The sequence below is a fragment of the Lytechinus pictus genome, chromosome 7, assembly GCF_037042905.1.
Source record: "Lytechinus pictus isolate F3 Inbred chromosome 7, Lp3.0, whole genome shotgun sequence".
Taxonomy (NCBI): Eukaryota; Metazoa; Echinodermata; class Echinoidea; order Temnopleuroida; family Toxopneustidae; genus Lytechinus; species Lytechinus pictus.
Window position 1 is genome coordinate 14,096,695 of NC_087251.1, and position 19,365 is coordinate 14,116,059.

Genomic DNA, 19,365 nt, shown 5'->3' on the forward strand with positions numbered 1-19,365 from the left:
CGCACGCTAGTATTAGATTGGTATTATTATTGTTTGTCCAAGAATTTTGTTTAGGAACCATAATACCGGTAATTTGCGGAAGGATCTGCTCCCTCTTTGAGAGCCACAATAACAATGTTTATTGTGCCCCCCTTTTGAAAGTCACAGCATATATTTTGTTAATAGTAATATGTCTTTCATACACAAGTGAGGACTTTTTTTTTTGGGGGGGGGGGGGCTTTTCAAATTTTACATGGACGAAATTTAGAGGGCTCAATACATTTGAACAACATCTCTAATTTGTGTACACTGTTTGTTTGCTACACAGATTTAGCCAGCCACAGAAAGTCTCCATGGCGAATTACGATTTCATAACACAGAATGAGTCGAGGGATGGTGTTCGTTTTAGCTGGAATGTATGGCCATCAAGCCGTCTGGAGGCTACTAGAATGGTGGTGCCTCTCTCAGCTCTCTTCACCCCTCTGAAGGAGAGACTAGATTTACCATCAATCCAGTATGATCCAGTCCTCTGTAGCAGATCGACTTGTAGGGCCGTACTTAATCCATTTTGGTAAGTAAAGGATGCATTGTGGATTGGCCAATATATTTTGATCCAGAGACTTAATAAATAATAATTTTTGAAATATAGAAGAGAAAATTGAAAGTAAATATATGATACTGTACCTATTTTTATGATAAGTATTTTCATTGTTAAATTTTTAATAGAAATGGTTAATGCAATTAATGAATTGGCAACGTGTTGGTAACAGTCAAACTTGCTTTCCTCCATTGTTTATCAATTTCTACATATTTCAGTAACAGGAATAAATAGAGAAGAAAAAAAATAATCAGTTAAAAAAATTTGAAACACTCCAAATATTGGAAAACCTGCCCTCACCATTTACAATTAAGTTATGTCTGCCACCAGACAGATTTAGCTTAATTATTGCCCTCAGGAGGATAGTTGTACTTGTAAGAAGTTGAATAAGTGTAATATTTGTACCTCTCTTTTGTTCACATATATATCCAGTCCACAGACGAACGGGTGTAATTTTTTTTTTCATTCCATTTCTAGTATTTTTCTTATAAGCTCCACTTTTTTTCTCTCCTCTCATTCTCCCTATCTTATTCTCTTGGTTTCTGTTTTTCATCACTTTACCTCCCTATATCCCATTCTGCATATATTTTTTCTCACCCTTTTCCGCAAGTTTCTCTTTATACCCCTCTGGAAGGTTTTTTTTCCACAGGAGGGGGGGGGGTGTCGGGATCAGGTTACATTGAACTTTACATGCTTTACTCTATAATCCAGAATTTATGTTCCTCAATTTAATAGATGAAGCAATATAAAATTATGAAGTAGGATTCAGTCAATTTGTTAAACGATGGGATAATGAGATCTACATATTTACAATTTCCACAATGTAGTTGAGAGACTCCAGACATGTTTTAAGGAGAAACCTTTAAATGTTCTCCTTTCCATTATCGTATTTCTCTGCAAGTGATCTCTTACAGTAATATTATTTTACAGTACACGTAAATGTACATGTAGTGTTAACAGTGATTTTTAGAATAAATGATACTGTTCATCCATGAGAATTATGTATTGTATTCAATAAGAAAATCTACATGTAAATTAATCTTTTCTTACAGCCAAGTGGACTACAGAGCCAAGTTATGGAACTGCAACTTTTGTTTTCAAAGAAATCAGGTAAAACAAAGATTAAACTTTATGCATATTTTATTGCTTGGAACGTAGTAAAAAAGTTTTTCCTGTCAACATAACGTATAATAATTGGAATTCAGTTTGCATGTATCAGTTGTTGGTATGTCTAGGAAGATTTCAGGTTATTAAGATCATTCTTGGATTTCAGAATGACTGGTGAACCTTTCTTACGGTGAACCTTTCTTTCTCTAACTAAACACCAATGAACATTTAATGGTGAATATCATGATCTACCACAAGAAAGGATCACCAGTCGTTCTTAAAGTCGCTCTTAACAACTTACGAACAGCTTTATGAAATGGCCCTCAGATTTGCAATTGGGTTTGAATGACCATCATTGTATTTTTCAACTAAAATTTTCTGATTGGTGAATAATGAAAGGGAACATGTTTCCAGATTATACCATGAGGTAGGGTCCATGATTATGCTAAAGCACATTGGCAGATGAAAGGAGATTTACTTTCTATCAGTTTTGATGGTTACAATTAATGGAATAGAAATAAAATTCATTCATTATAAAAGTTTATGAGATGATGCTTTTGATGTAGATCTAGAGTCAAGATGTCTCTTTTGATTGTTATTTAGAGATATTTATGGAATTAATACAATTCGAAGAACAACTGGCGATCCATAATGAGAACCTATTCCCGAAAATTTGCAAAGTGTGAAAGTACACACAATTAGGTTGTGGAGTAAAAAAAAAACACTTTGCTTTTTGAATGTGTTCAAACAGTGAGAATGGCCAGAAACGGCCTTTAATAGGGGTAACACAACATTTGCTTCTGTGACAATAGCTTCGGGCTTAATTTCGTCTGAGATTTAGGGTTAGGGTTGCAATAGGATTTTATATTAGGTTTAGGTTTAGGGTAAGGTATAGTTTTAAACACAGGGTTGAAGTTGGTAATATGATTAGTGTGTGGAATTTAAGAGTGGAGCAAATGTCATGGAACCTTAAAAGGTAGTAGGATCAAAATGATTAATAAATCTATTGCCATATCCTGCTGACTGTAATGTACTTTGTATAGCTTTGCGATACACCTTCAACTGAAATTGAATATAAAATTTCTAACTTTTCACTGAAAACATGGACCAGTATTCTATTGTCATATCATGTCTACTCTCTCTCTCTCTCTCTCTTTCACTCCCTCTTTCCTTCTTTATGATAGTTTCCCAACCAGTACAGAGGTATATCTGAACAACACCAGCCGGCAGAGTTGATCAACCAGTTTACGACCATTGAATACACACTTGCTGTAAGTTGCATGATTTTATAGACCGTTTTTATTGTCTCGAGGGTTGTAAATTATATGTATTTCTGTTGAATTTGCACCAAGAATCGATTAATGTCAGGTTATCAGACTGTTTGTTGGTGGTAGTGGTTTAATAATGTGTTCTGATATTGTTGTTGCTATAACTATGAGGCGCCGAATGTACCAATATTATATAGAACAATTATTTGTTATATAATCATTATTTATTAAATAATAACTATTATTTATATATAATTTACATTTTATTTGTAAATAAGTACTATTATATAAAATATCATTTCTAATTATTTATATATAATTCCAAGTAATACTTCATTATTTGTAAATAATAATAGTTCGACATTCCATTATTTATAAATAATGATTATTTGTTTTTCATTATTTATAAATAATGATTATTTGTTTTTCATTATTTATAAATAATGATTATTTGTTTTTCATTATTTATAAATAATGATTATTTGTTTTTCATTATTTATATATAATGATTATTTGTTTTTCATTATTTACAAATAATGATTATTTGTTTTTCATTATTTACAAATAATGATTATTTGTTTTTCATTATTTATAAATAATGATTATTTGTTTTTCATTATTTATAAATAATGATTATTTGTTTTTCATTATTTATAAATAATGATTATTTGTTTTTCATTATTTACAAATAATGATTATTTGTTTTTCATTATTTATAAATAATGATTATTTGTTTTTCATTATTTATAAATAATTTGTTGAGTTTTCCATTATTTATAAATAATGATTATTTGTTAAATAATGAAAACGTCTACTTCATTATTTATAAATAATTTTTTCGAGTGCACCATTATTCTCATTATTTATAAATAATCATTATTTAATGTTCGAGTTTTCCATTATTTATAAATAAAGATTATTTGTTAAATAATGCCATTATTTATTAAATAATGCCATTATTTATTAAATAATGCCATTATTTATTAAATAATGGAAAACTCGCTATAACATGCAAATGTAGGACCGCCCATGATATGAATATTCATGATGCGATTTCCTTTTTCGTGATTTTTCTTCACAAATTTTTGTCCATTTCCTCTTCATAATGACATTTCTTGAAGCAATTTTCTAGGGATATGGTCTGATTGTAATATTCTTCATTTTCTATATAACTTCGTCTTCGTAGAAATATCAAAAAGTGTAATTTTATACGATTTTTCCTACAGTTCACAATCCCCATAGGCGCGCGTGTACGGTAGGGACAACCGGTGAATCGACGGAGTGCTCTTCATCGAAATACTACGTTGGTTGGTCCCCGGAAGTGGCGGGCGGAATTTAGCCCGAATCCTCGATGGAAGTCGATCAAGTGCATATGAGCTGAGAGAGTGAAATATCAGTGTACTTGTACAGGCCCTTCTACTTTTTATAAATATTTCTTGTTGCTTTTTTGGTTAAGTTAATTTTTCCTGGTGTAGAGATAAGTTTCAGTTCTAATAATGCACTTCAAATACATTTTGGAGTGTCTGTTTGAGGCGTTTGGGGCGATTTCACCCTGGCCCCAAAATGCTCGCAACAACAATACGGGGGCATGATGACCCCTAATTTTTTAAAAACTTATTTTTCTATTGAAAATTATCACAAAATTCACCAAAAGTGTGCACGAAAGCCTTCGTATTTCACTTTTAAAACTCCAAAAAGTGCCCAAATGACAAGCTTGGTCGCTTCGCTGTGTCGCTTTCAACTTGAGAACGTTTACGCGTCTGCTCCCCCCCGGCCCCCCTCCTCCGAAAGAAATTCTGTATATGGCCATGCTCTAAAGAGCCTGGCACATTGATTTATGTATACTTTCATTTTCATTATTTTTATCTCATTATCAACATGGCCTTACGCAGAATTTTTTCCAGGGGGGCCGGGGCCGGAGCATGACGCGCGTAAACTTTCTCAAAAAAATCTTGAAAGCGAGACAGCCACGGGAACAAGCCCAAATGACAAGCTTTGTCGCTTCACTGTCTCGCTTTCAACTTGAGAACGTTTACACGCGTCTGCCCCCACCCCCCGAAAGAAATTCTGTGAACGGCCATGCTCAAAAGAGCATATGGCACATTGATTTATATGTACTTTTCATTTTCATAATGTTTATCACATTATCATCATGGCCTTACACAGAATTTTTACCGGGGGGGGGGGGGGGGGCAGCTAGGACGCGCGTAAAGTTTCTCAAAAAAATCTTGAAAGCGAGACAGCGACGCGACCAAGCTCAAATGACAAGCTTGGTCGCTTCGCTTTCTCAAGATTTTTATGAGAAAGTTTACGCGCGTCCTGCTCCCCCCACCCCGGCCCCCCCCCCCCCCCCCGGAAAAAATTCTGCGTAAGGCCATGATGATAATGAGATAAAAATAATGAAAATGAAGTATACATAAATCAATGTGCCAGGCTCTTTAGAGCATGGCCGTATACAGAATTTCTTTCGGAGGAGGGGGGGGGGGGAAGCAGACGCGTAAACGTTCTCAAGTTGAAAGCGACACAGCGAAGCGACCAAGCTTGTCATTTGGGCACTTTTTGGAGTTTTAAAAGTGAAATACGAAGGCTTTCGTGCACACTTTTGGTGAATTTTGTGATAATTTTCAATAGAAAAATAAGTTTTTAAAAAATTAGGGGTCATCATGCCCCCGTATTGTCGTTGCGAGCATTTTGGGGCCAGGGTGAAATCGCCCCAAACGCCTCAAACAGACACTCCAAAATGTATTTGAAGTGCATTATTAGAACTGAAACTTATCTCTACACCAGGAAAAATTAACTTAACCAAAAAAGCAACAAGAAATATTTATAAAAAGTAGAAGGGCCTGTACAAGTACACTGATATTTCACTCTCTCAGCTCATATGCACTTGATCGACTTCCATCGAGGATTCGGGCTAAATTCCGCCCGCCACTTCCGGGGACCAACCAACGTAGTATTTCGATGAAGAGCACTCCGTCGATTCACCGGTTGTCCCTACCGTACACGCGCGCCTATAGGGATTGTGAACTGTAGGAAAAATCGTATAAAATTACACTTTTTGATATTTCTACGAAGACGAAGTTATATAGAAAATGAAGAATATTACAATCAGACCATATCCCTAGAAAATTGCTTCAAGAAATGTCATTATGAAGAGGAAATGGACAAAAATTTGTGAAGAAAAATCACGAAAAAGGAAATCGCATCATGAATATTCATATCATGGGCGGTCCCACATTTGCATGTTATAGCGAGTTTTCCATTATTTAATAAATAATGGCATTATTTAATAAATAATGGCATTATTTAATAAATAATGGCATTATTTAACAAATAATCTTTATTTATAAATAATGGAAAACTCGAACATTAAATAATGATTATTTATAAATAATGAGAATAATGGTGCACTCGAAAAAATTATTTATAAATAATGAAGTAGACGTTTTCATTATTTAACAAATAATCATTATTTATAAATAATGGAAAACTCAACAAATTATTTATAAATAATGAAAAACAAATAATCATTATTTATAAATAATGAAAAACAAATAATCATTATTTGTAAATAATGAAAAACAAATAATCATTATTTATAAATAATGAAAAACAAATAATCATTATTTATAAATAATGAAAAACAAATAATCATTATTTGTAAATAATGAAAAACAAATAATCATTATATATAAATAATGAAAAACAAATAATCATTATTTATAAATAATGAAAAACAAATAATCATTATTTATAAATAATGAAAAACAAATAATCATTATTTATAAATAATTAAAAACAAATAATCATTATTTATAAATAATGGAATGTCGAACTATTATTATTTACAAATAATGAAGTATTACTTGGAATTATATATAAATAATTAGAAATGATATTTTATATAATAGTAGTTATTTACAAATAAAATGTAAATTATATATAAATAATAGTTATTATTTAACAAATAATGATTATATAACAAATAATTGTTCTATATAATATTGGTACATTCGGCGCCTCATATATAACATGTGAATCCTTTATCATTTATAATAGAACATGAATTACCTTTTAGAAATTTTGTTCGATCTTGCTCCATGCAACAAGACATTTTCTCAATTTATCTATCAATATTTATGCTCTTAGAAATGGGAGAAATGGTTAATTCTGAATTCTGTGAAATTAAACCTAAGAAATTGATATGGCATTACATCTTGAGAAGGATTAACCTTTACTTCAAGTCAAGACCCTTCAAGACAAAGCAAAGTGATTGATTGTACAATTGATTTATACAATGGATTGCTCATAATCAGCAATGCAATCAATGTTCAAATTAGTCCTATAAGCATTTAATATGCTTTGTGTTATGTGTGTCCAGGACTAAACATAAAATTCTTGAATAACCTGTTTTTTTTCTTCAAATTTTTCAAAGTAAACATCTACTCTTATAGAAATTAGCCAATGAAACTACTGAAAGTTGCTGTCCCTGCTTTTGATGAAAATTTAGCTATCGATACGATGATGTAAAAATCTAAATTTTGAAATTAATTATGGAATATACTGTACCATCTATTCTCTGTTTCACACCCAAATTCTGGTAAACATGTACCAATTTTTCTAAAATTAGAAAATATATTGAGTACCTTTTTGATGAGTTCAATTAAAACTTGGTCTTCTTTTTGTTACAGAGAGCTCCTTCTGCCCCTCTCATCTATCTGTTGGTTTTGGACACCTGTATGGAAGAAGAGGACTTGCAAGCTCTCAAAGGTAATGAATATTCATTTTTTGATGTGTCATTAGGGAGTTAATGAATACTCATGATTTGATGTGTCATCATCACTGTTTAATATATCATCAGTTGTCCTTATTCCGCTTTATCCCTTCAATGTCATTGAGATTGAAGAGCCCTCAGGAAATAAGAAAAAATAAAATGATTTGAAATTAAATTAAGAGTTTTAAAACTGGCAATTGATGTTTTCTAACACCTCTAACTTAACATTTGGGTATTTAGGAATGTGATTAAAGAGGAAAGTGTAATAAGCATATAAAACACTACAGCAACATCATAATGGCCTAGCATTGCAGTTAATGGCTATACTCAAAATTATTTTGTCACAGTGTTTCAACACAGTGTTCCTGCTATCACCTAAGCGTGGCATAAGAAAAATCATTTTCAATGAGCAGGACCATTTCAATATTGTTGAGATATATGTTTTTTATTATGTTATTATCTGACTTTGCTTTCAGGAGATAATACATAGTTGCCCATCTTACACATTGCTCTTGTCTTCAATTTATGATTAGGTGTGGTGATTGACAGTGTTAGTCTTCATCAATGAATCTCTTTTTTTAAAATGATATGTAGAATCCCTTCAGATGTCACTGAGTCTGCTGCCCCCTAATGCCTTGATTGGTCTCATCACGTTTGGTCGCATGGTTCAGGTCCATGAACTGGGATGTGATGGATGCTCTAAAAGCTATGTCTTCAGGGGTACTAAGGACCTTACTGCCAAACAGATACAGGTATGATGATTTGATAATGTTAAATGTAATTCTAACTTCTAAGGGCATTTCAAGTGTTGACAAACAGATGGATGTAAGTCACCATAGCATCTGCAGATTTTTGAAACCCTAAGTCTGTATAAACTATTTTCATATTCAAAAAATCTTTTTTGATATAACACTTGACCACATCGTAAATGTGCTTTGTAGGGTATTATCAAATATCACACTTTTCTGAAAATCACTGTTTTGTAGGTAAAGCCTTCCGTTTGTTAAGCTTAAAGGACATTGGAAATTTCTATACAAAAAGAAAGAAAATTTGTCTGTTTTCCCATTCCTTTCATTGTACTATAAAAGAACTCTATGATTTGTGAATAAGATTGACTTTTTACCTGTCTATAATTTTATATCCAAATAGAATTTTGTTGTGACATAGGGGTATACCCAATGCATAAAATAATGAAAATGAATTGAATTACATACTTGAAACAAAATTAATCATGTAGACTTATTAATGGCACATGGCACATTCAATAGTTCTATTGATTAACCCTAACTAGGCCGGGCTTTTTTGGCTGTTCTGTGGCCGGGTTGATTCAACCCCCCCCCCCCCCGAGATCTTGGACGCTGATCGCGCGAGCGGCGCAAAAATTTGCACGCTGGTAGTGTGCGATGTAATCTACAAGGCTGTATGGTAATATTTTCCAAAATAATGAGATTTTATTTTATATGAATTAATTATGCTAATTTATGCATAAATCATACTTTTTGCTCTAATTCACTAAATAAAGCTCCTAGAATGCTAATTTTTGGTAAAAATATTCTTTGTAGCATTCTTAACAATCGCAATTGAAAAAAACTTCGGTTTGGAAATCAATTTCTTATGTATTTTATTGTTTTATGAATTTCTTATGTATTTCCTTGTTTTTCAACCTTTTGTTTTTCTTTGTTTTTTTTCACCAGATTTTTGCACAACCTTTTTGAAGCATAATTATGCTAAAATCAATTGATTTCAGCTGTTTAAAGCAAAAATAATCATATCTTCATGAATAAGATGAGAAAACTCAATTTGCATTGACTTTGTACACAAAATCACGTTTTGGAACAATTTTTGGTCTGACATGCACTTACAAAATGTTGCCTAATTTCGGAACCGCATACCCAGGCGTCGCAAATTTTGTCTCAAAAGATGCGCGAGACTTGAAAGTATAAACTCTGTGAGTGGCGCGGTAAAAAAAATTCGCGCGGCGAAATGATCGCAGAAAACGTTGAGGGGGGGGTTGATTCAACCCCCCCCCCCCCCGGTCAGTTTAGGGTTAAATGAAGGTCTTTGTAGTTGTAATGATAACCTTTGCTGGTCATTCTAGTTTAGTTTAGTATTTTCTTTCTTCCATATGAAATAATCTTATGTATCAAATTTGATTTGTTTTGCATTACATTGTACCTATCTGAAAAAATGAGAATTTTCAAAGGTAACATGCAAATCTTTGTGTTTTTTGACAGGACATGCTTGGTATAGGACGCACACCAGCACAGGCTCAGAGGGGTAACCAGCAACCGCAGCAACAGCAGCAACCACCTATGAACAAGTAAACATAACCGGTTTATTGATTATTCTTGGGGTCTGTTTCATTAAACTTGTTACAATAACAAATTTGAAATAACAGTTAAAATCTACTGAAATTCTTCAAACTGATAGGCTGATAGTAAATTTGTTATAGAAATTGTACATTTGTTACGATGTAAAGTCCATGTGAATTTGAACCCTGGTGTACATATAGGCCTGATATTTATCAATGTAAATTGGGCTCAAAGGAGAAGCAATGAATGAATGTGTATGCAAATCACATGTCAATACTTCAATTAAGCTGCTGCACTTTTCCTCCACCATGTAAAAAAACATACACCATGAAATGTATGGTTTATTTTTCAAAGAGAAAGCTATGACATGGAGTGCAATGTAGTCTTTGAGGCGTGAGTATGTATTAAAATGAACGGTGGATGTGCATCATAGTTTACTGGCTAGGCCTGTGATGTTACAATAGAAAGCAGAATGATTGCCTTGCCTGTGATCTGTGAATATTTATTATCGTGAAATTAAAAAGTAATTGAAATCTCTATGGTCATACTTAATACAATTCAAATAACGCATGTTACTCATATGAGTGTAAACGTTTTCTGTCAATAGATTTCTTCAGCCTGTTCACAAATGTGATATGAACCTGACAGACTTGTTAGGAGAGCTTCAAAGGGATCCTTGGCCTGTCAATGCCGGAAAGCGCCCTCTTCGGTCCACTGGAGTAGCACTCTCCATTGCTGTTGGCTTGCTGGAGGTAAGTCTGACCAATAGTTTCATGAAACCTTTTACATTGAGTTTTTAAACTGTTGAAAGTCCTACCATCTGATTGGCTGAAAGCAAATTTTCAGGAAATATCAACAACATCACCGACAAAACTGTCCATGGAATACCCCTTAGCGCTTTTCTTTTACATTTCAGTCACAGAGCACTGTAATACTGCCATTTGAGCAATTACCTTTGAAAAATACTCCTTCAGATTTACAAAAGAAAAGATAAACAAATTTTGTTGATCGTCCTGCAAAGTAAAATCCTTGGAAGAAACGTGTATAAAAAAGTGCTGCAGTATAGTAAATATTGGTGGAAATCATGTTTAACTTTAGTTTGACATTTTGGACACCATTTTCTGATAATTCAGCTACCATAGATATTTTTCACAATATCCTGAACTTGAAAAGGAAAATTGCATAAATGAAATGATTTTAAGGAGTGCAGGCCTATAAACTCTAAAGACGTCTGTAAGAGAATTACCCTTTTCATGTAAAATTGACAATATGTTTGCCTTAGAGGGGAGTAAGCATTTGCAACCAAATTTGGGCTTATGACTTGGAAGTTATTACAATGTAGGCATATATTTATCTGTTGTCATGAAGAAACCAAGTTGAAAAGTAGTACATATGATTCAATTGTATTATTGTGATTTTCCAGGTTTTTTTTTCGTATAAAGAATAAGAAGAATGTACATGTAGCTTAACATTTTTACATTTACACCACAATCAGATTTTCATACAAATTAGGTCTTAAAATTTTGGCACACGTGGTGGCACCAAACGTGGCTTCCTAAAGCCATAATAGCTTTTCTAGGGGGCTAACCCTGTGCTAGCTTTACTGTTTAATATCTCCCACTCCTTATGCAATGCTGAGTACCCGACGAGAATGCAATAGATAATTTAGGTATCTATTTGTCAATCCGTCAACCCTGGTGGGTGTTTCATAAAGCTGTTCATAAGTTACAAGTGACTTTATGAACGACTGGTGATTCTTTCTTGTGATAAATGATACACACCAGATTTTCATTGGTAGTGGTGTACGTGAAGTTCCCAAGAAAAGATTACCAGTTGTTTGTGAAGTCGCATGTAAATTATGAACAGATTTATGGAACTCACCTGAGCTTGTTTTTGAACCCTCAACCTCCCACTTGTGGGGCTTATACTCAAACGCATCGGTCAATCATGTGTGATGCTTTGTATATCTCTTTACAGTGTTTGTTCCTGAACCATGGTGCTCGTATCATGCTCTTCATGGGTGGTCCACCCACCCAGGGGCCTGGAATGGTAGTCGGTGATGAACTCAAGACAACCATCAGATCACATCATGACATTGAGAAAGACAATGTCAAGTTCATGAGGAAAGCGATCAAGGTAAGAGGGAAGAGGTACAGTAAGTCGGCAAACCAGTCTTTTAGAACAACTCCAGGGATATATTTGTGTGTGTGTGTGTTGTGCTTGTTTATATGTAGAATTGTGGGTTGTTGTTATTTTTTGATGAAAATAAAATAAAACGATGAAGAAAAAAAAGAGTTGCCACCCACCCAGGGGCTTGGAATAGTAGTTGTTGACATGCTCAAAGACATCCATTAGATCATGATATAGAGTTCAAGAGGAAGGTAACCAAGATACCTGTCTGAAAAGAGCACTCATGGAATGTTTTGGTCTGGCATGTGTGTGTGTGTACAAGTTTGTGCTCATGGATTTGTATCAATCAGAGGTGATTATTTATGTCTTGGGACAGTAGGACCATTCTTTAGTTATGGCAAATCTGCCCCATAAGTGCATGTCACTATTCCAATTTATTACTTGATTTTGTGTATGTATATGCCCCAAAATGGGTGTGATGGGAAGGATATAAACTAGCAATGTGTTTTATTGAATTTATTTACCAATTTTTACATTAAAAGTTGATTTGAGCGGGTGCCCGATCAAAGCTCGATCAAAATAAAATTGCTGCATATTTTTTGTTAGTTTATAAAACACACCTTCACAAGCATGGAATGGGCTGAAACTTTCAGGATATAATCTTTGTCAGTAGCTCTCTCATATCCTCTCACCATGATTATTAAATTTGTAAAGTAAGTGCTCAAACGGCTATTTTAAATGAAAAATAAAATCATTACATAGAGAAGGTGCTAGATTGAATTTAAACGATGGAGAAAATGCCATAATTAAATTCTAATGGGAAAAAAATGCAGTATAATTCACATTATTGACCTTTACCAAAGCTTTATACAGGCTTTATCGTCACCATTCTAAGAACCTCTGAATCAGTTTGTGCAGTTTTTTATTTATGATATAGAAGAATACATTCACATACTACATTGCTAAGATGTAAGAAGAGCAAACTATGTAAGAAATTGGTCTTTGTAAAAGGGTGGTTGTTATGAATTGGGTTAATTCAGTCTATGCCCCGTTAAGCCACATTCAAATGTAACTTGTAAATGTAATTTGTAAATGTAACTTGTATTCGAGGAATGAAAGACCATGTAGATGGTAACATGATATGTGCTCCTGCAACAATTTTTTCAGGCGTTATTTTGTCTAAAGATGGATGGCTACAGTTAGGGTGGCAATAGGGTTATATGTTAGGTTTAGGGTCCGTGTGAGGGTTAGGGTAGGGTATAGTTTATTAATCCAGGGTTGAAGTTATATATTCGATTAGTGTGGAATTTAAAGCCAAGCAGTTGTCACCGGAGCAACTCTCATAGAACCATTTTAGACAGGTGGTTGCTGTGGAAGAATTGACTTTGCGAAGTAAACAAAGACATATTTTCATTCTTATTTACCCATGACTTTACAGCATTATGATTCCTTAGCCACCCGTGCTGCTAATAATGGCCATACCATTGACATCTATGCCTGCAATCTGGATCAAACCGGTCTACATGAAATGAAGAACTGCTGTAATATGACTGGGTAAGTGACAATAACTGTTTATGTATAGTCGGGTAATTTGGCATATGATAGTTTTGCATCAAATAAATACCAAACAAAGGAATGTAATTTAAAGAATACTAAAATGTTTACCTGAAAGAGTTATTTTATTTCATTTCATTTCATTCATTTTCTTCTTATTATTTTTTTTACATATGCTTTACATACCACAAAAGAGGCAAAAACAATTATGCATAATGTAAAATTAAAGACAAATGAAAAGTTTACAATTTCCCTTAGCAAGAAATACATAATAATCATAGTAACATACTAATAATAACAATAATAGTAATGTTGATATTTATACATCCACAATGTGCTGCATCCACCGTCTCCAACAAATAAGTGTTACATGTGAATAGTCACATCCCAGGATATATTCCTTGAATATACTTGTTGCTGGAAAGAATAGCATGAGCTTATACCTGGTAATGTTCATGGTAATACAACTTGGAATAGATTGATTAGGACAGAGACAGATATGGCAAAGGAGAAGGATTTGGTGGATGGTTAGATTATAAAGAATATAATTTTTAGATATGTTGTGGCTCAGTTGCTAATTCTCTGGACTTTGAAGCACAAGGTCTGGGGATGGAATCCCACCATGGCACTCGCGTCCTTTGGCAAGGCTTCTATCTACATTTGCCACTTTCCACCCAGGTGTAGTAAATGGGTACCCGGTAGGGAGGATTTCTTGATTGCTTGAGCTCCTAGTCAGGCTAAAGCCGGGGTAATAGAGTGCAGCGCTAAATGTTGCATATTATTATTTTATTAATCTGAAAGTGGCATTGATATAGGGGAGGATGAATTACTTTTAAAAGGGTAGGATAGAAGGTTTTAGCATTGGATGGTCAACAATGTATCAGGATTTGACACATGGTGAAAGTAGATAGGTATAGATCTCTATATGAATTATTCTTCTTATTATTTTATGTTATAGTGGTCACATGGTGATGGGAGATTCCTTCGATACATCACTGTTCAAGCAGACTTTCCAGAGTGTCTTTTCCAAGGACCCCAAAGAAGAATTCAAGATGGCATTTGGAGGAGTACTAGAAGTGAAGGTAAGGCTTATTTTAATTTCTTAATTATTCAAAATTTGTTTGGAAGTGTTTGGATAATTGCCTAAAGAGGGTTAACAATACAAAAGATGAATGTCCCTTATTTGAAAAGTAAAACCATCAAATGACTTTTCAATCTTTTCTTTATTTTTTTCTTTTTTGCTGAATAGTGCCCGATATTTGCTTTATCAAAAACACAATGGGTTGACTATTCTCACTTCTGTCTCACTGGGTTAATATCGCTTTGAGTATATATTATGTATACTGCCCTCTCTTGTTTGTATGTATTGACAGTTAAAAGGGGGAAATGTATAGTTTCTAGGCATGAAATATTGGCCATTAAATTTTCAAGAGCAAGGCAAATAGACAATGATCTACTCAAGTACTTTGTTCATTTTAAAAACTGATGCTTAGTGTTCGCTCCTTGTGTTTCTTCTGTTTAAATAATGCATAATGTTTGTAAGGAGCCTGAAGGGAAGAAGGGATAGTATACTCAAACCACAAATCTTCCCAAAACAAGTGAATATCAGTTTCTTTGTACCCCATGTCAATTACCATGGCAAAAAATATTTGCTTTAATTTGATTGATTAACTTGATTTAATTTTAATTCCACTCTTGTATATCAAGTTGATTGAATAGATATGGGAACAGCTCTATCAATCCTAACTCATTTTCAACCACGATTAGGTAATTTTTATTTATAAAAGACCTTTAATCCTTATAAATTTATCAATATGTGGGCGGTTACGTTTAATCTTTGTGCAAAAGAGGGGGGGGGGAAATGTTTGAAAAATAAATCACTGAAAACCTCTTCCATTTTTGTCTTTTTATTCTTGACATTTTGGTCTTGTCACAGATTTTTAGAATTTATTATAAGGGAGCCTAATACATATCTGAAAATACCCTTTGTCTTTCTAGTTGCCCCAAGTCATGTAAAATGTAAAATTTCTTTGCATCCTTGCAATTCAATTATTTTTTTATTTTTAAGTGTAAATTTACTTATGTTTTACTGTGATTAATTCTCTTTCATTTTGTTTCTCCATTCTATGTTCCCATCCATATCTTTTACTGTCTCCCTTTCTCCTTTCGACTGTGTCTTTCCATGATATATTTTCTCTTCCCTCTTCCATTTTTCTTTTTTACCTACCCACCTAACATTCTTTCTATCTTTTATCCATGACCATCTCTGGCAATGACTCTTGTTATGATACAACTCTCTCCCTCTTTTTTCTTATGTTGACTGCCCTTTTCACCTTTTACCCTTCATTCATCTGGCCTATACTCTCATATCCTTTGTCTTCCCATCCTCCCTCCCTCATACTGTCACCAGACATCTCGTGAGATCAAGGTATCCGGTGCCATCGGACCGTGTTCCTCCATGGATGTGAAGGGTCCCTGTGTATCTGATACAGAGATTGGAACCGGTGGAACCTGCCAGTGGAAGTTCTGTGGACTCTACCCAAACACCACGGTGGCACTCTTCTTTGAGGTAGTCAACCAGGTGAGTGATGAAATCAAACTTTGTCACATGGTATTTATTTGTGTGCTGTTGTACTATATTTCTATCTATGTGTCTTGTTAAATAATTGTCTCAGTTGCAGGAAGATAAAAAAAGTTTCCTCCATTGTGACGCTGTCACATTCTGCTGCGTCATACGCGTCACTTATCATTTACACTTTTACAAACTTGTTACCTGATGGCTTACGTTTAGATTTATTAACACTAACAGTTGTATAACATCTTTTGATGCTGCCCTCATGGTTCCATTTTCTATAAGGTTTAGTGAAAATTAGTAAATGCCTCGACTGTGCTTTTATCTTACATACATGTATCTTGGCAAATGTTTGAACTAATGTAATGAGATGAATAAAGTCAAATGCATCCACATTCCCATATATGTGTTCTTGTTGATGATGTTGTCTAGAGGGTTCTTAGGATCAAAGGTCATATTTTGTTAGATAGCTTGAATGCACTCTGCCATGTAAAATGTTATTGATTTTTTCAGATTGTCTGTTTTTGTCCATCATAATATACTTTATGCCTAGAATTTTGTCTGATAGTGATGCTTCCTGCGATATTCCCCTAAGAGTCTCATATTCTAAAGGTTATATTTTAGAATTATAAATTATGACGCATTCTTTTTACTGCTTGTTGATATTTTTAGGCAGAAATCTAAATTTGATTTCTTGTTGTTTTGAGATTCATGGTCAAATCAGTATTGCTGTTTTTTTTATTCATCATGGTGTCTGTCGGATAAAATTAAAAGAAGGTGGATTAAAGGGATGGTCTAGGCTGCAGATATTTATATCTTAATAAATAGAGTAAAATTCACAGAGCAAAATGCTGAAAATTTGATCAAAATCAGATAACAAATAACAAAGTTTTTGGATTTTAAAGATTTGCATTACTCCGGTGAAACAGTTCTAGGCATGTGTTCATGAATATTCATTAGGTGGGCTGATGATGTCATCTCCCCATTTGTTCTTTTGTATTCTATTATATGAAATTAGGTTAATTCAAATTTTTTTCTCCCAAGAACTAAAACAATTGGATTGACAACTGATTAAAATGCATAGTTATTTATTGCCGCAACTTATTTCATCATAATGGAGACACATCATTTACACATGTATGAAAAAATGAAACAAATATGATTTCTTGTAATAACATAACAAAAAGGAAAGTGTGGATGTGATATCATCAGCCCACCTAATGAATATTCATGACAATGTGCATATAACTGTTTTCACAAAATATTGATAAACTATTAAATTCAATAACTTTGTTATTTGTTATCCGATTTTGATGAAATTTTCAGCATTTTGCTCTGTGAATTTAACTCTTATTTATTTAGATATACATATTTTCAGCCTGGACCATCCCTTTAAGAATACCTGTGTTGTGTGTTAAGATGAGATTTTACGTTCTAAAGCCCAGTGTCTTGTTTTGAAAAAGCATGCAGGAAAATTGCAGTTGTGATTCTTGAAGAATAAAATATGTTGCTTTTCATGTGATTCAAATAGTGTCGCCAACTCTTTGTTATGGAGCAATGAATTATTGTAGTATACTGTTTTGTACAATCTCTCCCCAGAATCAGTTATTCAAATTTCAGAAACATTAAAATGTTACCACTTGCATTGTTTCCCTATCCACCAGACACACTCACATTGCTCCCATTTTACAATTCTTACACTGGCTCCCTGTAAAACAATGTATTGAAATAATTTGTCAACTATCCACTGTATTTATGGTTCTTTTCTGCAGTTCTCATTTCAATCATTAAAACCTACACCCCTTCAAGATCCGTACATTCCTCAACTTGCAGTTCTCTCATTACCTCCAAAGTTTCCACTCATCCTCTATTAAAATTATGGAACAGCCTTCCTGAAGACAGTGAAAGTTGTTTAATTTCTGAAACTAAAAAAAAATCTGAATACATTTTTATTCAATTCCTTTCAAATTTCTCTAAAAGCGCCTTGAGCACTCTCCAAAATGGATTTGGCGCCAGACAAGTAGAATTTATTATTCTTTTTATTATGATTACTCGTTATATACGGTAGATGTATAGCTGGAAATTTGTTTCCATGCTTTGCTGGTATTGTAGAACAATCAAATCACTGTATCGATCATAGTAATCAGGGTTTGCACATGTTTCAATGTTCGGTTGGGAGATTGTAGTTTTGACAAATCTCATGATTTTAAAAGCAGGATATCAAATAAAAATCTGCTACATTAGTGTAGAAATGTTAGTTTGTGAAAACACCCCTACCTACATGTACATATATCTATTTTCTGTTTACTAGTATTGCAGTACAGATTTACCTTTTTACAGATACTGAAGTGGAATAAAAAAAAATAATGCAGATTATCAAAAAGCAAAGAGTCCATCCTCATTTATTGTTATGACTATAACAACAATAACAACAACAATAATGATAATAATATAATAATTATATTAAAAATAATTATTCTTTTTTAGCATTATTTTCATCACCATACTTTCTTACTCGACGAAGTAATAATCAATGTAATGAACACTGGAAGAGTTGAGCTTTTATGGGGAGAATTTACTACCTATTAACAGAGGACTTTACTCAATGAGTGCCTATCATGATCTTTAATTACATGTGGGATATTTGACAGCTGGTGGTTGATAGACAAAGCATGAAACTGAAGGGGGAAACAAGCAATAAATGCTCAATCTCCCAGTCTTGCGCAATCGCTGTTCAGAATCAATGACTAGGACTTCACAAGAGAACTAATACTATGAAACTGAATACTGGAAGTTTTACGGGTCATTTATGTTGATATTATAGGAAGAATTTCAAAAAAATATACTGTTGGTTTTAATGGCAAAGAATTGCTCTTCACATGAATTTACAATTCTGAACAAAAAAAAAAACCCTGACTCAAATCTTTGGTAAAATTTTGTATAGTCCTCTACATGCATATTTATGTGCAGTGTGTTCTTAGGCAAAAGAGACTTGGTTTCTGTGAGTCATTTTCTATCATTTTCTTGATCTCTATTTTTTAGTCTAAATGCTCAACCATGGCCCTTTTCTT

The 19,365-nt window shown here is 33.5% G+C and overlaps 1 protein-coding gene across 1 annotated transcript; it reads left to right on the top strand.

Moving 5' to 3' along the window:
- The first annotated feature begins 293 nt into the window (after positions 1-293).
- Positions 294-18,672, top strand: LOC129264911 (protein transport protein Sec23A-like). Its single transcript, XM_064101994.1, has 11 exons — positions 294-550; positions 1,630-1,687; positions 2,869-2,955; positions 7,644-7,722; positions 8,321-8,478; positions 9,961-10,046; positions 10,646-10,790; positions 12,016-12,174; positions 13,607-13,722; positions 14,681-14,804; positions 16,133-18,672. Exons 1-11 carry the CDS (start codon positions 333-335, stop codon positions 16,382-16,384), a joined length of 1,482 nt encoding a protein of 493 aa, XP_063958064.1. The 5' UTR covers positions 294-332; the 3' UTR covers positions 16,385-18,672.
- Positions 18,673-19,365: the final 693 nt, after the last annotated feature.

Coding starts and splice junctions, on each gene's coding strand:
- LOC129264911 (XM_064101994.1), top strand. CDS start 333: ATGGCGAATTACGATTTCATAACACAGAATGAGTCGAGGGATGGTGTT. Junction 10,047..10,645: donor CAGCAACCACCTATGAACAA/GTAAACATAACC, acceptor TTCTGTCAATAG/ATTTCTTCAGCCTGTTCACA. Junction 13,723..14,680: donor AACTGCTGTAATATGACTGG/GTAAGTGACAAT, acceptor TTTATGTTATAG/TGGTCACATGGTGATGGGAG.